The 20,757-nt window shown below is 40.6% G+C and overlaps 1 protein-coding gene across 21 annotated transcripts in view; it reads right to left on the reverse strand.

The window, feature by feature from the left end:
• HUWE1 (HECT, UBA and WWE domain containing E3 ubiquitin protein ligase 1) overlaps positions 1-20,757 on the reverse strand; it is a 157,023-nt gene that overhangs the window by 31,865 nt on the left and 104,401 nt on the right. For 14 of the 21 annotated variants that reach the window (XM_074392194.1, XM_039475323.2, XM_074392192.1 and 11 more), the window contains 13 exons: positions 19,399-19,575; positions 18,565-18,724; positions 17,935-18,293; positions 15,437-15,632; positions 14,310-14,477; positions 13,078-13,223; positions 12,590-12,656; positions 11,359-11,573; positions 7,019-7,230; positions 6,083-6,265; positions 1,610-1,782; positions 1,109-1,257; positions 284-359 (listed from right to left, as the gene is read on the reverse strand). In XM_074392194.1, coding sequence (XP_074248295.1) covers positions 284-359; positions 1,109-1,257; positions 1,610-1,782; positions 6,083-6,265; positions 7,019-7,230; positions 11,359-11,573; positions 12,590-12,656; positions 13,078-13,223; positions 14,310-14,477; positions 15,437-15,632; positions 17,935-18,293; positions 18,565-18,724; positions 19,399-19,575 — 2,281 coding nt within the window. The remainder of the gene's footprint in view (positions 1-283; positions 360-1,108; positions 1,258-1,609; positions 1,783-6,082; positions 6,266-7,018; positions 7,231-11,358; positions 11,574-12,589; positions 12,657-13,077; positions 13,224-14,309; positions 14,478-15,436; positions 15,633-17,934; positions 18,294-18,564; positions 18,725-19,398; positions 19,576-20,757) is intronic. The other 7 variants (XM_074392196.1, XM_074392190.1, XM_074392195.1 and 4 more) reach the window with 1 other exon arrangement.

A 20,757-nucleotide genomic window follows, 5' to 3' on the forward strand; every position in this document is an offset into this window, starting at 1 on the left:
TAGGCCTCCATGAATAAACACTCTTTTGATGTGCTTGACGTATCCTCTATATCGATGGCCACTCCCACCACCTCCCCCACACAGGCAACACTTCAGACTGCCACAGGCCTGTAGCTGTCTTGTGAATTTCTCATCTGTAAAACCATCAACATCAAGACAAGCAGCAATCTAGGCTGGCTATGAGCCCTTAGGCAGAGCTGAGCAAGCAGATGATGAGAAAAAGGGTCCTCCCAAGAGAGACTGAGGCAAAGGAAGAGGCTATACTCAGTTCTGGGGCTCTCACCTATAATTGTACTGTTCCCAGATCCGCCATCCCTCTCAAGCAACTCATCTATCAGGTCCTCCAGCTCATTCTCAACCTGGAGAGAAATAGAACATATATATGGATGCACAGAAGTCTATCATTGTGCTAGCACCGAAACCCTAAAAAAAGCCAGCAAAGGAGCATACATTTCTAGGATAATATGGGACAGAGGATATTACATGAAACCACACACTCGGTGCTATTAGCACAGAAACCACCACGTGCTGCCAATCCACACTCAGACCATCTTTCAAATGGGTCCATCCCAGTTATCTGATACTGGGTTAGTCTTTATACTGCCCAGGAAGACATATAGATCTCTTTAAAGCCAGCAGCTTAGGACCACAGGTCCAATTTCTTACCCAATGCTATGAGCTCCATAAATTACAATACTTTCTTTAGGGTCTTTAGAAGACTGCTGTTTTAATGCCCCAGCAACAGCTGGTGCTACTGGCATAAGGTAGTGTTAAGGAGCTTCCATTAATGACCAGAGCCAAGTAAATCAAAGACCTTGGGCCCAATGGTCTCAGGCCAGCTTTCTACTTCAACATTTCACCTGTGCCTAAGTTTTCTGGTTGGGATCTATATAATTTCATAGTACATGGCATCCTGGCCTTGCCCCCACCCCTCTTTTAATACAATTCAAACACATTTACTGAGCATCTACTAAGCATATCATCCATGCTCCTCTGCAAAGCAGCCAGCATTGAGGCAAAGATCTAAAGTACTCACCCACCCACACCACCTGGCAAGGGTTTGGTTCAGCGCTGCAACAGGAGAATGCTGGGTGATCTGCCTCCCTACCTGCATCTCTTGTGAACTGAGCACCTCAGGCTGCCCAGCAATCACCACTGAGTCGGTTTCAGCCTCCCCATCCATGATATCCCCATCTGCCACCTCTGTCTGAGTGACATCATGATCCTCCTCCTGCACTTCTGCTTCCCCAGGCTCGCCTGAAACAATCAACCAACCAGCAAAATAATCAAAGAGTGCCTATGTGCTGGGCACCACGAGGCAAGCGCAAAGACAATAAGGTCCCTTCCTTGGGCAAGTTTACAAGTTCTCAGAGAATAAATGAATGGGTGACAAAGGAAAAGACAAGGCTACGTGTGAGGATAGCCAAACAAGGCTGCATTTTGAAGGAATTCTTTGTGGGGCAGATTCCCACACCACTATGACAGATCTCTGGAAGGCCAGCAAGTTCCCAGGGAAACAACACCAAGCCAGAACAATGGTGATACCAGGCCCATAAAGCAACTACTCCCAACCCTCCAGCTCTCCAGTCCATTGGCTCTGATTTCCTACCTGGGTCCTGCTGGTTGCTATTGGAATCTTGAGCGGCTCCTTGGGCATCCTGCTCAGACTTGTTCTTGCTAGATGCACTCTTGCTGCCAAAAAGGCTACTGGGCTGGTTCACAATCCGGGAAAGTGTTTCCAAAGGCTTCAGAGCAGCATTGACTGTGTTGGCCATGTTGGGACTGAGATAAGGGACGATAAAGAGACTGAGCACAGAAATACTAGATGTCTATCTTCTAAGTGACACTAAGCTTCTTACAATGGAATCTACTAAGAGAAAAGGGGCATAAGGTTGTACAACTACCATTCTACTTTTGTTTAGAGAAAAAAAATCTGAATTAAGTATCTTTAAGGAACCCACTCTAAAAGCAAGAGTTAAATCAATGCTGTATTTCATGGGGCTGTGGAAAGCACATGAGGAACAAATTCTTGACTGAAAGTCAGAATGTATTCTCAATGACCACATGCAAGCAAGCCACTTCTAAGATGTATTCGGGCTTTTTTTTCTTGTTCTTGTTACCTCTGCCTCCCGGATTCAAGAGAGTCTCCTGCCTCAGCCTTCAGAGTAGCTGTGATTACAGGTGCCTACCACCATACCAGGCTAATTTTTGTATTTTTAGTAGAGACAGGGTTTCACCACGTTGGCCAGGCTGGTCTTGAACTCCTGACCTCAGGCAATCAGCCAGCCTCGGCCTCCTAAAGTGCTGGGATTACAGGCGTGAGCCACCACACCTGGACTTTTTTTTTTTTTTTTTTTTTTTTAAGACCATCGGCATTTAGTCCCCAAATCATAGAACTCAAAGGAACACGATAAAACAATATTTTTTTTAAAGACAGGGTCTCGCTGTGTTACCCAGGCTGGAGTGCAGTGGCAGGATCTCAGCTCACTACAACCTCCACCTCCCAGGCTCAAGTGATCCTTCCACCTCAGCCTCCCTAACAGCTGGGACAACAGGTGTGGCCACCATGGCCAGCTAATTTTTGTATTTTTTGTAGAGATGGGATTTCATGTCATGTTGCTCATGCTGGTCTCGAACTCGTGAGCTCAGGCAACCTGCCTGCCTCAGCCTCCCAAAGTGTTGGGATTATAGGCGTGAGCCACCAGGTCTGGCCTGACTTAAAACTTAATTCACAGTTTTAAGTCCTGTGAATTTGAAATATTACTCTGTAGGGCTTCCTTCCTAGAGTTCAACAAAAGTACAATAAGGCTGCAGTTAGAGGTGTAGTGTGATTTCTAAGTGTAATAACATGTGTGAGACCAACTAGGCACCCACTAAAACCAGAGCAGCTCTGCTTTTATCTGCTTTATGTGTGCATTTATGTGTGAGTGTATATATATGCCCACTAGTAGCAAGATAGCAGTCTCTGATACCTTATCACACTAAAAGTAACCAAGACACGTCAGAACAAGTGATCCCAGGAATAGGGCAAGGAAGGTACAAGGTAAGCCTAGTATATCTCATTGTGCCAAAAAAACTTTCAAAAATTAATAGGGCAGATGGGTGTGATGGCTCACACTTGTAATCCCACCACTGTGGGAGGCCGAGATGGGAGGATTGCTTGAGCACAGCCTAAGGAACACAGTGAGACCCTGCCTCTATAAAGAGGAAAAACAACAACAAAAATGGGGAGAAAAATTAATGAGATCATTATCACAGGCCCTGTTTGCGTATCAAAAAGAATGATGACACTAATGGATTTTCATTACAAAGTGGAAATCTAACAGAAACCTCCCTCCCACCTCAGCCTCCCAAGTATCTGGGACTACAGGCACATGCCACCACACCCAGTTAATTATTGTATTTTTTGCAGAGACAGGGTCCCACCAAGTTGCCCAGGATGGACTCGAACTCCAAGGCTCAAGTGATTCACCAGCCTCTTCTGTGATCAAATTTAGCATCACCAAAAATGGGACCAAGTGGTATTTACCTGTCCTCCGACATGATGTGAGAAGGGCAAATATCACCCATGTAGTATTTTTGCCAAAAATGTTTAACCTGATCCTAACCATTAAGGGAGCAATTACATAAATGTAGACTGTGAGATGTTCTAGAAGACATCAAGCCTGGATTCATCAAAACAGGAAAATGTCATAAAAAGGAAAAGAAATTTGACAACCAAATGCAACATGTGATGTTCACTGAGTTCTGGATCAAAACATTCTCCCCCAGAGTATAAAGACATAATTGAAATAACTGGGAGTATGTGAATATAAAATATATGTATTATTGGTAAATTTTTTTGATATGGTAATGGAACTGTAGCCATTGTTTTGTTCTTAGCCATTTTGTTCTTAGGAGACTTAAGAACATATGATTAAATATTTTGAAGTAAAGTTTTATACTATTTTCAACTAATTTCAAATGATTCAGCTTCTGAAAGGAGAGGAAGGGAAGAAATAAAGCAAAATGTTCAGCAATGGTTAATCTAGGTAGACACATGGTATTCATTACAGTACTGTGAGTTTGACATTTATAAATGTTTCAGGCCGGGCACGGTGGCTCACGCCTGTAATCCCAGCACTTTGGGAGGCCGAGGCGGGTGGATCACGAGAGGTCAAGAGATCGAGACCATCCTGGTCAACATGGTGAAACCCCGTCTCTACTAAAAATACAAAAAAAATAGCTGGGCATGGTGGTGCATGCCTGTAATCCCAGCTACTCAGGAGGCTGAGGCAGGAGAATTACCTGAACCCAGGAGGCGGAGGTTGTGGTGAGCCGAGATTGCGCCATTGCACTCCAGCCTGTGTAACAAGAGCGAAACTCCGTCTCAAAAAAAAAAAAAAAAAAAAAAAGTTCCAAAAAATTGATAGGTTTGTAGCAAAAGGACAATTTAGTCATCTTGAAAGGGCCACATAGGTCAAAGGTGTAATAATTTCAGCATGAAAAAGTGACTACAGTGATCCAAATAAGTTCAATCACTGGTTTAAAAACAAACAAAAATCAATGAAAAGTTGAGTCCATAAAATTAAAAAACAGAAAGCCAGGAAAAAACCTACATTTGAACCTCAAATGCAAATAGAAAAAAAATTAAGTTTTTATACTGTCCCTTTTTCTTTCTTTTTTTTTTTTTTGCATTTTAGGTTTTGGGGTACATGTGAAGAAGATGCAAGATTGTTTAACAGGTACACACATGGCAGTGTGATTTGCGGCCTTCCTCCCCTTCAACTGTATCTGGCATTTCTCTCCATGCTCTCTCTCCCCAACTCCCCACTCCCTGTGCTGTCCCTCCCCTATATCCTCCAGACAGACTCACACCTGCTTATGAGTGAGAAAAAGCAGTGTTTGATTTTCTGTTCTTGTGTCAGTTTGCTGAGAATGATGGTTTCCAGGTTCATCCACGTCCCTACAAAGGGCTATACTGCCTTTCTAATAGAAATATTTCAGCACAACCAGACATTCCCTCTGGGACTAACACAGAAAAATGCCAGTTAATAATGCAGAAGAAATGAGGAATTAGAAAGCTGTTATTCATAACCCTGAAAGAAATTAATCGACCCAGGGAAGAATTATCAACTGACGTTAAGGCTATTATTTAGGTATATGATTGACATCGTGGACATTTGTACAGTGCCAAAGTAACAACATAGTTGACTTTCTAAAATGTAACAGCACAGTGACAATTATCATGGGAGACCTGTCTCTGATGACACAATATGAGCTATACATCACCTAAGCTACACATTTTAAGTCCAAAATATTTAAACTGCTTCGATAAGCCTCTCAATCCTTTAGATCTAACTAGAAGCTTATAGAAAATAACAGTAAGTAAAGGATCAAGTGCAAGGAAGCAACTGAACCAAATTTAGAAGGCAAAATATGGTTGCTTCAACAAGCTAGAATCATGAACAACAAAAACAAAATAAAGATAGAAACAATTAAAGATTTGTGTTAGAATAAGAGAGATTCAGAGGACATAGTCAGATGTAACACAAGTCCTTAATTGGATTCTGGTTTGGACAAAAATGCTTAATTACAGATCGGGCATTAGGTAGGATGAAATTTATTTTCAGAGCAAGGTAGAGACCAGTAACTGAAAATAAAAACAACAAAGGCCCAAATTTCCCCCACCACAGTAGCATGTATTGTACATTATTTTAGTAAAAAATACATTATTTATGCATGCAAAGAAAAACACTGAATGATAACCAATACGGTAATCATAGTATCTGGGTGGCAGGAATACAGTGTCTACTTTCTTATTTTTACTCATCTGTATTTCTTATAAATATATTCTTCTAATAAGTGGTTACTAAAGTGGGGGGGAAGCTTGAAAAAAAAAATCACTCTTATAGTTCAACTCTTGAGTTTATAGCAAATGAGAACTAAGGCTTAAAGAAAGATAAGTGCTAAAAGCCACAGTAAGAAAGACTTGGGTCTCCCACTTATACCCAAAGTTTTCCCCCCACACCAGCTACTTCCACATCATTCATCTAATGAGGCTGAAGAGAAGGAAAAGCCTGGGGCCGGGGCATCATTTTACCTGGACAGGTCTAAGCTGTGAGGTACCCTGGCCAGGTCATTAACCAATCCCTTCTTCAGGAAGAGCCGAATAATGTTGTTCATGCCATTGTGCTGGGTCTTGGCTGTGGCACTGCTGTAGAAGCTGGAGGTGGAGGGGCAGGACTCCATGATAGTACTGATGATACACATCACTGCCTGAAGTCTGGGAGAGAAGTTTGACATCTCTATCATATGAGTATAGTCATTTCTCAGGCCAAGTCTTCACTGAATAGCCCTAGAAAACCCTCCTGTAACTTTTGTGCTTCCTTCTGGAAATAACATCTAAACAAACAGGTGAGTACACACTCCCTAGTTGACAGCATTCATTTTCTCTTTTCTTTTGTAGACAGGGTCTTGCTCTATAGCCCAGGCTGGAGTGCAGTGGCACAACCTTGGCTCACTGCAACCTCCACCTCTTAGGATGAAGCGACACTCCCACCTCAGCCTCCCAAGTAGCTGGGACGACGGGCACACGCCACTATGCCCGGCTAATTTTTTGTAGATATGGGGTTTTGTCATGTTGCCCAGGCTGGTCTTCAATTCCTACTCTTGGGCTCAAGTAATCCAACGGCCTCGGGCTCCCAAAGTGATGGGATTACGGGCATGAGCCACTGCGCCCAGTACCCATTTCCTTTAAATAAAAATTTAAAAATAAGATCAAATAACTTGCTCCACTTCCTTGAAGACCCTAAAAATACAATGAACATTTCCCTTTGTTTTCTCTAGGTTTACACACTTCCTCTAATGGTCATCATTAATTACTTTGGGTATTTTCAAACACCAGAACTATTTGAGCAGACCAGAGCGTATGATGCCAATATGACAAGAAGTTTTGTTGAAGTGTAAAACCACCCATTGACTAAAAAGAGTAAGGGGATATTTTGGTTATTAACCATAGGTCAGGTATGAATTTTACCTGGCATGTTTCTCTGTACTCTCAGCCATAGCCAGCGCCCGTCCCAGGGCTGCTTTTACTTCATTCACTAGGGCCACCTGGGCATCTGTGCCGCTCCCTGCAGCAGCCAGGCTTGCGAGGAATAGGCGAGCCAGGGCAGGGGTGTCCTTGTCTTCTGCATTCTGGGTATGTGGTAGCAGGTGGTCCAGAACAAAAGCTAGCACACTGCAATCCTGAAAAGTCATGAATCATGGTAATTACTTAAAAGCACAATTATGCCGTATCATTTGCACAGCACCAAAGGTACACACACAAATAGTATTTCCTTAAGTCATCCAATGAGTGATTATTAGGTCCACTTTATAGATGAAGAAGCCAAGGCTCAAAGATACAAGCAAGTAAGGAGCAAACCCAGATTTTAGAAAAGTTCCAAACCCCACCCATTTCCCACTACGCAGCTTGTAACACTGTCATGTGGATGTCACTTGGTGTTTTTTTTTAAAAAACATTTCTTAAAACTTTTTTTATTAAAATGTTTTTTAAAGAGATGAGGTCTTGCTATATTGCCCAGGGCAGAGTACAGTGGCTATTCACAGGCATAATCCAGCACACCACAGCCTCAAACTCCTGAGCGTTTATTCCCACACCTCAGCCTCCTAAGTAGCTGAGACTACAGCCACGTGCTACTTTACCTATCTTAAAATATTTTTACACGTAATATTTAATAGCACTACTCACAGCAAATCAGCCCCCTAAAAAAGTGGCTTGCATGAAAGAATTTAGTCAAGGGCTGAGGATTCAAACCTTGATTCCTAATTAAGTGCTATAATTATTTACTGATACCTACACAATGTGCCCAGGACTGTGCTGTAATAGAAGCTGGCAAGAGCTGAGCAAGAGACAGCAAAGTCACAGAAGCTAATATGCAAAAAATATTTAATGCAAGGTTATTTAAAGTAACAAAAAAGGATCAATAGGGGAAGAAAATTAAGTCAGACTGCTCATTTTTCTCTAACTATACTTTCTGCCTAATCCCTTATCTTAGAAAGAAACAAATTCTGTTGTCATTCAAGCAAATTTTGGATGAAAATACACTGAACACTTTAGAACTAGATAGGTGATAGTTGCACAACACTGTGAATGTACTAAATGTCACTCAGCAGCACACTATAAAATGGCTGATTTTATGTAAATTTTACCTCAAAAAAGAAAATGCATTGAAGAATTCAAGAGTCTGGGAAACTGAATCAAGTGACTGTTTTAAAATAAAACTATTAGAAATAACAATTCATTTCCCAGTAGTGAATGCATACAAAGTTAACACCGTTTTCAGAATAACCATGTAGAAAGGACTTAGCTTTGGAATCAGAGCCCTGGCTTCCAAGTTTAGCTCTGCTACTCTCCAGTAAGGTCCCAGGCAAGTTACTTACCTCTTTGAGACTTCTCTCCTCTATTAAAGAGAGCAGTATCAACAACCTTGCAGTGTGGAGGTGAGGATTAACAACAGTATTTATAAAGCACTTACCAGTACCCAGTACTGGTAGGTCACTGGACATATGTTAGGCAGATACCTAATAAATTTGTAATTAAATGTCTTAATCCACAGGTAATGCTATTATAAATTATGAATACCACTGGTATAAATGAGTTAAATGCTTTGGAATAAAGCCTGGCTAGGTGTGATGGCTCATGCCTGTAATCTTAGAACTTTGAGAGACTGAGCAGGGAGGATCACTTGAAGCCAGGAATTTGAGACCAGCCTGGGCAATATAGCAAGACCTCACCTCTACAAAAAATAAAATTAGCTGGGTGTGGTAGCATGTGCCTATAGGTCCCAGCTACTTGAGAGGCTAAGGTGGGAGGATCACTTGAGCCTAGTTCAAAGCTGTAGTGAGCTGTGATTGTGATTGTACCACTGCATTCTAGCTTGGGAGACAAAGTGAGACTCCATCTCTTAAAAAAAAAAAAGGAAGCCTATTTATATATTTATAGGACCTATGTCCAGAATATATTAAAAAAACTCAATAACAAAATTGGATCAAAGACTTGAACAGACACTTCCCAAAAGAGAATAATCAAATGGCCAATAAAGACATGAAAAAAATGGTCGAGGGAAACGCAAATTTTAACTATAATGCAATACCACTACAAAATCTATTAAAATCGGTAAAATAAAAAAACACCAACTGTTGACAAGGAGGTGAAACAATCAGAACTCCCATATGCTGCTGGCAATAATGTAAACTGACCTGGTCACTCTGAAAAACTTTTGGAATTATTTGCTAAAGCTGAACTAGTTAGTATACTCTAGAGCTCAGCAATTCTTACTCTTAGGCATTTACTACCCAACAGAAGTTGGGTAGTTGACCAACTTACATATGTTCATAAGGATGTTCACAGCAGCACTTTTTGAGATAGCTCCAAAGGGAAAACTACCCAAATGTTTATCAGCAGTAGAATGGGTAAAAGATGTATTTGTTTTTGTATATGGTATATTCCACAGTGGAATTTTATACAGATGAAAATAAACTAAACCTGCATACAAAATGAATCTTGCAAGCATGTTAAGCAAAAGAAGCCAGGTACAAAAGAGAGTACATTCTGTGAGACTTCATTTATATGAACTACAAAACCAAGTTATGGCACTAGAACTCAAGACAATGGTTATCTTGAGTGAAGGTGAAATGGTTAGGAGGAGATGCACTGAAGAACAAGGAGGGCAGCTTCTAGGGAGCTTGTAATGCTTTATTTAACTTGGGTAGTGGTCACTGAGGAAAAACAGACTTCATTTAGGATTTGTGTATTTTTCTATGTATATTAAACTTGGATTAAAGTAAGAATAACTTTAAAAATGGCAGTTGTTTTAAAAGACTGCAACACTAGTGCCCCATACACACTGTCAGAGCCTCTGCCACTTACTAACTATAAAATTACAATGTGATCTAGAAAACAAGGCACCCTTATGGGAAAAAAATCTCTGGGCACCCATTTTACGTATGTGGGAACATGATATAGTTTCTCAAAGTGCTCCACTCACTTAAAAAATCTAACCAGGCCGAGCGCGGTGGCTCACGCCTGTAATCCTAGCACTTTGGGAGGCCGAGGTGGGTGGATCACCTGAGGTCAGGCGTTCAAGACCAGCCTGGCCATAATCCTAGCACTTTGGGAGGCCGAGGTGGGTGGATCACCTGAGGTCAAGAGTTCAAGACCAGCCTGGCCATCATGGTGAAACCCCATCTTAAAAAACAAAAAACAAAAAAAAAAAAACACACAAAAAAAAAACTAACCTGAAGATAATTCCGTATCAGGACACTTCATTCTTTTCCACAGCTCTACTGATGAACATTTAAGGCTTTTCCTATATTTTTATTACCAATACTGTTACCACATCTGGTGTCTTTGCACATGTGTGAGTACATCTGGAAGACAAACATCTATATTCTTATTCATATGGTTTATCCAACTGTCCTTTAGACATTTTTACTTAGATGTCCCACAGATAGCTCTCAAAACTCCAAATTTTCTCTTCAAACCTTCCCCCCGCCCATTTTCTTGTTAGATGCCAACCCATGAAAGGAATAAAAAACCCCCACAAACGAAGAAAACAACCTGAGTCCTTAATTTCCTTCTTCATCTCCCAAATCCAATTCGTGTCCATTTGCACCTTTAAAACATTTCTTCAACTCACCCATTTTCCTCCAACTTCACCAAGATCATACATTACTAGATTACACTATCAGATTCCTAACCGGTCTCTGTGACTCTAGTATTCCCTCTTCCTATCTCCACAATGTAGGCCAAGGGATTTTCAACAGAACAAATCTCATTAACTCACTCCCACAGTGAACCTGATGGGAAAAGCCCTAGCTCTTTCATGTGTTGTTTTTTTTTTGAGACGGAGTTTCACTCTTGTTGCCCAGGCTGGTGTGCAATGGCGTCATCTTGGCTCACTGCAACCTCTGCCTCCTGGGTTCAAGTGATTCCCCTGCCTCAGCCTCCTGAATAGCTGGAATTACAGGTGCCTGCCACCACGCCCAGCTAATTTTGTATTTTTTAAAATTATTTTCTTATTTTGTTTTTTTCTTATTTTTTTCTTTTTAGCAGAGACGGGGTTTCACCATGTTGGCCAGGCTGGTCTCGAACTTCTGACCTCAGGTGATCCACCCGCCTTGGCCTCCCAAAGTGCTGGGATTACAGGCGTGAGCCACCGCACCCGGCCTTGTGTGTCTTAAGATGCCTCTTCTCACTCATCACTTGGGTTAACACTTAGCATGCACAGCTTCCCAGCAGTGTCTGACACAGTTGGTACCCAAATGATGAAAGTACAGTATAACATCTTAAGTAGAAGTTGGAAATAGTACCTCTTTGATCAGCTCAGACTGGCCCACAGTGTAGCTGTAGTTGGCAATCAGGGTAGCAATACCAACATAGGACCTCACCAACTCTGCCAGAAGACGAAGGATAGTGGAGGTAGGCATTAAAGGTTTGCTGCCCTTGCCTTTCTGTTTGCCTTCCTCAGAGGCCCGGTCCCCTTCTTTATCTTTCTTCCCATCTCGAGACTCCTCTGGAGTTGAAGCTGTTGGGAAAAAATCAAACACTGGTTCAATTCCACACTGGAACACTGGCAAAATCAAGTCTTAGGCTGAAAGAATCCTATTTATCCTCCACTTTAAGCCACTTGTACAAAACTTCTTTCTTTCCTTATGTCTGCCTGGCACACTGTTATTTAGTTCAGCTCAAATGCTGACCTCCTCCATAAATGCTTTCCTGTGTCATTTAGACACACTGTGAGATACTATTATGTGTCCACTATACCTTATCCAAGTATGCCTTCATTCTGGTAGTTATCTTGCATTGTAACTCTTTCAAGTCTCAATCACTAGATAAAGTTCTTTAAGTACAGGGAACAAATCTGATCCATTTTGGTGTCCAATATAGTCTGTCACATAGCAGGCACTGATGCTTCCCTTGAATCAGCACCATCATCCATACTACACACTACATATGGCCAGTAAGCCCAGTAAAATGAGTTAACCAATATTTTATTAATACTAGCCTTTAAAATTTATCTCCAGGAACTAGTATGACATTAAGCAAAATGTCTCCTAAATTAGACCTCAAAGACCTTCCCTATCTAAGGAGAAGCAGCTCTTCAAAGGTCTCATTAGACTTGCTTCCATGTGCCATTTTTCTAGTTCATGGTGAGTAGTCAATGGGCTCCGCTGACACTGCTGGAAGGCAGCCATCCACCACATAAAGCATGTAGCTAGAAAATAGTATCACTGGCACCAAATCTGTATAAGCCAGCTTTTAGAAGCCCCCCAAATAATTATGGGATGATTTAAAAAGTAAAACTAAAAGATGTTACCATAGCAACCATTAATAGATTGGTTAAGTTACAGTTCCATTAACTGTAGCATTTGTTCCCTTTACTTACAGAACACTGAGCTCACCTGACAAAGTTCACTCAGACAAGTAAACCCAATAATTAAGTCTGTATTCTCCTACACCCTGCCCAGGACCTACTCACAGTTTTTTCAAGTTGTTTTCATAAGGAATAAGAACAGAGGAGGGAGAAAAGCAAATCATTACCCTCTCCTTGGGAGGACACAGATGTGGAAGTCTCAGCGGCGGCACCATCTGCAGCAAAGACTTGACTCTGTAGAAGAAAAAAACTCCTAAGCTATTATGAATTTCAAAAACACCTGCCTGCAAATGGCAGGACTCCTTCCCAGGGCACTGGTTGGGAATGCCACAGATTTTCTTTGGCCAACCTTTTAACCGCCTTACACCTTTATCCTATAATCTGTGGGAAGCTATTATAAATACAGTGACTGGAGACAGGGGTGGGGCAGCAGGAATGGGAAAAGAAAAAAAAATAAGGAAACGTTTCTAATACTAGGAGAGAAAAAAAATCTCCAGGGACACCCCAATTTTGTCTTCATTCATAGGCAACAGATAATTTACGGATACATCAAAATTAATACCTTTGAAACTCCCCTGGCATAGCCCTAAATACTAAGACCACACAGGCATTTAAAAGGGAGAAGAAAGATAAAATGCTGTTGGAATTGACTTACATTAATGGAAAAACTTGACTGCGCATCAAAATCACTGCTCTGACGAGTAAGTGACCGGTACTGCTGGTATACATCATCACCCATGTCTTGCAGGAGCTGGCCAACCTCTTGGGTCATACCCCCAGGTTTAGGATCAGATTTATCTGCTAGAAAAACAGTAACAACCATCAAAAACGAAATAAACCTCTTCTACAATTGTATAAGGTTAATGCCTATCTAGCAGTCTTGGTTAATTTCACAAGTGGCTATGACTCTTTACATGGTGGTATTACAGATAATGTTAAAGTGCCTCACCCTAATATTACAAAAACTAGTCTTGTAACCACAGGCAATTTATTTAGTCTCCTTACTTTCCTAAGCTGTAACTATAAACCTTAACTGAATGCACCTGAAGTGGAAGGTCAATAAATGGCTGCCACAGCTACATAGCTAAAGTATTTGGGGGAGGAGGTATTAAGAGATGGGGTAAAGATTCTGGGGTGGTAGGAGAAACAACAAATTCTATATGAATCAGAGTGCTGTAGAGACAAAAAGCATCAGTCAAGACTCTGATTTCTTTTCAGTATTCATCAATTTTTGACAGTTCTGTGGACCTATCAAATAAGTATGTCCCGAATAAAATCTAGAAGGACCTTACTATAATGGTACCCTATGTTCCAAGCAATTCAACCATGACTTTCCTAGTGCTTATAAGCAGAACCTTAACTAGGAATAAATGTGGGTAGGGATGGTGGTCTCAACAGTTAGGAAGCCTAGACACAACCCCTAATATTGTCTCTGGCTCTTCAGGCAGTAAAAAGGCTTTGCTTGGTATGAAAACATTAGAGACTTCCTGATATCTTATTTTCAACCTCCTCACAGAATGCCATTATCTCCTTTTTAAATCTGTTCATTCTTCCTCCTGTATGGTGTGTATTCTTATACAACAGAACTCTGGCAATCTCTTTATCCATTCAAGGTTCATTTCAGAAATCACTTACACAAAGAAACTTTCTTACCTACACACCCTCACTATGTCAGGTGCCTCGCCCTAAGGACTTATCACCACCCTGGTATGTCATACTATATGACTATCAGTTTCTTCAAAGACATGCATTAGGTGTCTTACTCATCATGAGCCCCAGAGTACGGGCACATAGTGAGTGCTCACTAAGCTATAAGTTTGTTGAAATGATCCAGGCAAAGTAACAATCCTCTAGTGCCCAGCCACCTGAGGTAGGTTAGCTACGTACCTTCCTCTGGAGCATGGTATGCAGCCAGAGCATTTAGCATATCGTAGATCACTTCTTTGATAGTATCAGGGATGACAGGCAAAGGTGAGGGCTTCAAAGGGGTGGTCTTCACCAGCTGTACAGCATTAGGACCTTTAATTCTAAGATTCTCAAATTCATCATCTGAAGCTAAGCCAAAATGAGAGAGAAAAACCAGTGAATCATGAACCATACCTAAACTAGGTTATTAATAAAGACTCAGAAGGGAGATTGTATAACATACAAGCTTGACATAGGAGACCATTTTCAACTAATGTTCAAATAGTACAATACAATAAACATCTACATACTTTTCATCCAGAATTATCAAGTGACTATCCCTAAATACATCTACATGTAGCTCCTAAGATCAATAATATATATATATATATATATATTTTTTTTTTTTAAGTAAGTTTTTATTACCAAAAAAAAGCAAAGGGGAGATCAAGGATATTTTTCTACAAAACTGCAATACCATTATAGTACCCCCCAAATTTAACAGATACTAACTAATACATAGCATTCAAATTTCACCATATCTCCTTTATCTGGATACAGAGCCCAACCAAAGCTGGTAGTGATTATCTCTCTAGTCTCCCTTTCTCAGAAGAAATGCCCCTGTATTTTTTCTTTCATAACATTAATATTTTGGAAGAGTCTAGGCCAGCTGTCTTATAGAACATACCAGTTTGTATTTATCTAATTGTTTCCTCAACAGGTCAAACATTTCTTGGCAAGAATACACTGAAGATGTACACTTCCCACTGTGTTACATGGGTCATGCATCCATTTAACCTTCAATTATCACTTGATTTATAAACCAGTAACTATATGTAAATCCTATTGCTCCACCAAAATGAGCTCTTTGAAGGGAAGGACTAGAATTAATGAGTCCTCAGTATCTCTGGCTGCGATTACAACAGAGCAAGGCCCAGAGAAGCTACTGAAGTACCTACTGAATTGACCCAAATGACCAACCAGCCAGCCAATGTCCTAATACTTGCCTAATACTTGGCTCTCCAAGTTACAGACCTCCTCATAAATTTCTGGATTTATACCAGGCCACAGACTTAAAATCTCAAAGGCCAGGAGCAAGCGAAACTCACCAGTTCCTGAGCCTCGAGGGGCAGGAAGGGCGATGCGGATACAGCAGTTGGCCACTTCTGTGAAGATGTCTGGATTGCGGCATGCGGCTGGTCCAAGAACACGAAGGATGTAGTTGATCTCCCGAGAGCCGAGGCTGCCAGACACAACACCAGAGGTAGTGCTACCAGCTCCACTTGTAGCCGCTGAGCGAACAACCTAGTAAAGAGAGAAAAAAACACTACTGATTAAATGCTGCTTTCTAAAAATACAATCGCAGTCAAGAAAGAGTTACTAAGAAATAAAGCTTTTAATTTTTGGGAGAAAGAGATTTCATTTTAAGCCCTGTCCCATCTCTTCTTGATTCAAAAAAACCTGGCTTATAAAAAAAAAGTTGCAGCACATCTCAAAACTATCAATTATTAGACCAGACTGCATGTGATCTTTACAGAAACTGGGAGATGTCTCAAGACTATAGATCCCACATAATTTCCACATTGAAGTGTCAGCTCCCGAGCTTCTCCAACTGCTGTCCCAATTTTAAACAAAAGTGGTTCAAAAATATTTAACACTGATATCCACTTAGTGTACAGGCACACAATTAAATATTTTCTTTATGCCTCAAAGTCAATTATCAGTCTGAAATAATGACAGCCACTGGCGATACTCAACTATTTACATATTGTTTGCCTTGATAACACAGGGTTTACATATAGTTATGCTTTTGTTCTTCTCATAAAATTGCTTGTCGCATCGAAAATATATGAATTACAAGCAATTCCACAGTGAACACTCTTATATTTGCATCTTGGCATACTTGATGTTAGTTATCAGATAAATTCTTAGCCACAGAATTTCTAGGTCAAAGGATATCTTAAAACTGACAATACCAAATTGCCCTCCAATGTGGCTGCACCAATTCCACTGCTACCAAAAGTTAGGAGGGTGCCTGGTTTTCCACACCCGTAACTGCAATGAATAGTTTACATTTTGCCATCTTGATACGTTAAGACTGTCACTAATGATGTTCCTTTGTTCCCCACACCTCAACTATAATTTACCTAACGATTAAAACTTTAAAAGTTTTCCCTCGTCCAATGAGGACCTACACTTTCTCCTAGAGCTTTGAAGTTGTACGTTTTAGGCATTTCTTTATAGAAAAAGCATTTAAAATTTCTAAAATCAGAATTTAGTTGTTCCTTCCTTGCTGGGCTATCTCCTGAACTGTGGATCACCATACATGCTATCTTTAATAGCTCTCTTTCTTTTGATTTGGCAAATGTGAGGTGAAATCAAGCAGGCTAGGTAAAGAACTGTCTGAAGAATCTAAAATGTATACTCCGATATATAAAAACTGATACCACTTTTCTGGCAACCAAGTTAAAACATACTTATACCTTTTGATCCAATTACTAAAAATCTCTAAGTAATGATCTTAAACATGAACAAAGTTAGGTACAAAAATGAACACTGTAACACTACTTATAAATGCAGGAAATAATGTCCAAAGAGAGGAAAACAGAAGCAAAGTCTATTAACAGTCATATGATTGCTGACAAAGTATCAGTAGAAGAAAGGATTTTGTAGAAGTACTGAGAAGGAAAAGTCTCGCCAGTAAGACGTTTGCCTTTCATCCCTCCATTGTTGTCTTATCTTTATTTTTTTTGAGACAGAATCTTGCTCTGTCACCCAGGCTGGGGTACGGTGGCATGATCTTGGCTCACTGCAACCTCTGCCTCCTGGGTTCAAGCAATTCTCCTGCCTCAGCCTCCAGAGTAGCTAGGATTACAGGTGCATGCCACCACACCTGGCTGGTCTTGAACTCCTGACCTCAGGTGATCTGGCTGCCTCGGCCTCCCAAAGTGCTGGGATTAGAGGTATGAGCCACTGTGCCTGGCCTGTTGTCTTAACTTCACAAATGATTTTATTTTTTATAATTACTTTGCTATTTTTTCCACTGCTCTGTAACTTTTCTAAAATATAATAACCTGTTTTCTGATCTGCACAATGGGTATTTGTTAAGTGTCTATCACAGTGCCCGGCAGATTACAAACATTCAAAAAACTTTAACTACATACTTTTATACTCCAATATACAATGTTTTGAAATAGGCTCTTGGGTGAACACCTGAGAGGTACTTCTACAAACGAATGATTTTGACGGTATGAACTTGGGGGATGGTATCCCAGTTCCTTACTAACCGTTTTTTGGCTTGGTTAATAAAATCTAGATTTAAAAAAACACCAGACTGCCAGAGAGGACTTTCTAGATAAGAGATATTACTATAGTAAATTTAAGGGTAAAAAACTATTTTTTAGTTCTTTTTTATATGTCATGCAATAGGATCATCCTACCATACCTAAGCAAGCTTCCAAGGATAGTGTTTGAAAACTCTGTTAGGCAGAGTATACCGTATATATATCTAGCTATAAGAAGAATCAGAAGTCTATTTGTTCTCAGAGCAAGGAGAACAAAGGTATGATGTAAAGCTAAACCAGAATCTGATACAAAACAGACTCACCTTTTCCATGGTATGACGAAGGGTGCAGGGGTCCTCAATGATGTGTCTTAAGAGAAGGGTGACCAGGGGAGTAAACCCATTGAAGCCTGAGCTCTGGGTCAAATTCAAGATCATACGGGTACTCTTCAGTTCCGCAAACATCATGGCATATTTGTGGTCCCGGGTGAGCCGCAGACAGAGGCGAAGGGTGGCATGCAAAGTATCCGGGTCCACAGGGACTCCCAGCATGCTCACACAGGCCCGGATTAAAACAGTCACCATATCTTCTGTCAAGCCCTGGATCAGGATCTCCCCTATTTTTGTTTCCTCCAGGCTTGTCTCCTTTTCAGTGTTTGTACTCTCTAGGGCCAAAGGGGTATCTATAAAATGGGAAAATAAGTTTTAGACAGTTTGTTTAACTTGATGTTTATTTCCTTCCACGCCTCCCTCCTGACTAGCCAAGCACTTGGGTCCTATTACTAAGAAAAGCATGCCAAATACCAATTTAAAGACCAAATGAAAAAGCGTAAGGGAGGCCTGTGTACCTTTAATCTGTTAATTAATCTGATGAAAGTAACTTGAAATGAAATTGGCCAGACTTTAAGTTATAAAGGCACACTAGCTTTTAGGTAAAACACTCTTGGTACATACCATTGCCTTTATTTTCTTTACGTTTGATATCCATTTCTTTGCTTTCTTCTAGTGTCTTCTCTAGTTCCTGTCCATTGCTGTTTTTTGAATTTTTATTCAGCCGAGGTACCCTGAGGAGAGTCAGCATCACAGGGCGTCGGTTCCCTGTTTCCTCATTAACCTAGGAATTCAAACAGACATTAAAAAACTCTAACAAAAATGAATTATAAAGGTGGGGCAGGGGAGGGACATCTCCCAGGTAAAATGCTGTAACAGGAAGAAACCCTGGCAATTTATCCCACCTTTACCATTTATAGAGAAAAAACTTGAAGGCCCCCAGAAGGCAAGTGGCATACACAAGGCCCTATAATGAACTGTAAACTTTCCAACAGAGCAAATACCATCCCTAGCCACTCCCTAGCCCTTAACTAAACACTTGAAAAATCAAGAGGGGTGGTATAAAATTGCCACAGATCCAAGGTCTAATCAATGACCTTAGAAAAGACTCAGTTTTCTAAAACTATACTTAATTAGGTAATGGTAATGCTCCTCTTCATAACACATGTCAGGAATGCTGGATCAGAAAGAAGAAAACCAAAAGACATACCCCTCTTTTTGATAAAGTTTACAGTAGGGGTGTCCAATCTTTGGCTTCCCTGGACCACACTGGAAGAATTGTCTTGGGCCACAAATAAAATACACTAACACTAACAATATTTGATAAGCTAATAAGAACAACAACAACAAAAATCTCTATGCGTGTGCTGGACTGCATTCGAAGCCATCCTGAGCCATACGTGGCCTCCGGGCCACAGGTTAGAGAAGCTTGGTTTATAGCGCTGAGTGAGCACGTACCTGCACCATTGTAGTGAATTGGACAGTGTATCTTCTTCGGCCTGCAGTGAATCGGACACTTGTCTCTCCAGATTTCCATGCAGAATCAATAGTGCTATTGTTGCTTGCACTGTAACTACACCAACGGCCAGAGCGATCATCAAACCAGCGCCAGTTGTTGCTGTTGGATTGCAGGTACTAAATATAAAAGTACAAAGTTTCTTTGTATTTCTTTCAAGGCTCATTATTAGAAGAAATGGTAACTTCATCAGGGTTCAATGCTAAAACTCACCCAGGAAAAAGATATACTGGACAATCAATAAATTTTAAATACCAAGAGAGAAATTTTCATATGCATTTACTCTCACATTCCTCAGTCTCTCTGCCATGGTTTAAAAACGTATCTTCTAAAGTTCAGGTGTTGAAAACTTAATCCCTAATTTAACAGTGTTGGGAAGTGGGGCCTGATAAAAAGATTAGGTCATCGGGGCTCTGCCCCGATGAATGGATTAATGTCATTATCCAGGGACTGGGTTAATTATTGTGACTGGCTTGGTGATGGTCCCCTCTTGCTCTTCTACCTTTTGCAATAGAATGATTCAGCACTAAGGCTCTCACCAGATGTGGTCCCTTAGATCAGCCTCTAGAACTATGAGCCAAATAAACTTCTATAGCCTATATTAAATATCCTTTTTTTAAAAAAAAAAAAAAAAAAAAAAAAAAAAAAAAAAAAACAGGGTCTGGCTCTGGCACCTAGGCTTCAGTCCAGTGACTTGATCTTGGCTGTTCACTGCAACATCTGCCTCCCAGGCTCCAGCAATTCCTCCACCTCAGCCTTCTGACTAGCTGGGACCATAGGCGTGTGCCACCATGCCCAGCTAATTTTTTTTATTTTTGTAGAGATGGGGTTATACCATGTGTTGCCCAAGCTAGTCTTGAACTCCTAAACTGAAGTAATCCACCTGTCTCAGCTTCCCAATGTGCTGAGATTACAGGTGTCAGCCTATAGTTTATATATAGTCAGTGATATTCCACATTACAGTAACAGCAAAACGGAGTAAGAAACTTTTCCTAGACAAAAAACTATCTGCACCCCCTTATCTTGCCATTTCTACCTTCCTTTTGTTTCCAAGAAGGTAGTGAGATGATGTGGCACAATAATCTTCATCTAAGGAACGTTTGCTTTTTGGAAGGATTGTTGTGTACTCAGTCCTTTACATAACAGAAAAGCCACTCCTCCTCTGGAGATAGCACACTCCTTTAACATTTACTTCCAGAGTAAATTCTTAGGAGAAACCTAGCTATGAAAAACCCTTAAGAGATTTATACATTGGTCAGAGACTTCTACATTCTTCATTACTCTCTCATATTCTCTTCTTG

This window comes from Saimiri boliviensis, chromosome X (genome assembly GCF_048565385.1).
Source record: "Saimiri boliviensis isolate mSaiBol1 chromosome X, mSaiBol1.pri, whole genome shotgun sequence".
NCBI lineage: Eukaryota > Metazoa > Chordata > Mammalia > Primates > Cebidae > Saimiri > Saimiri boliviensis.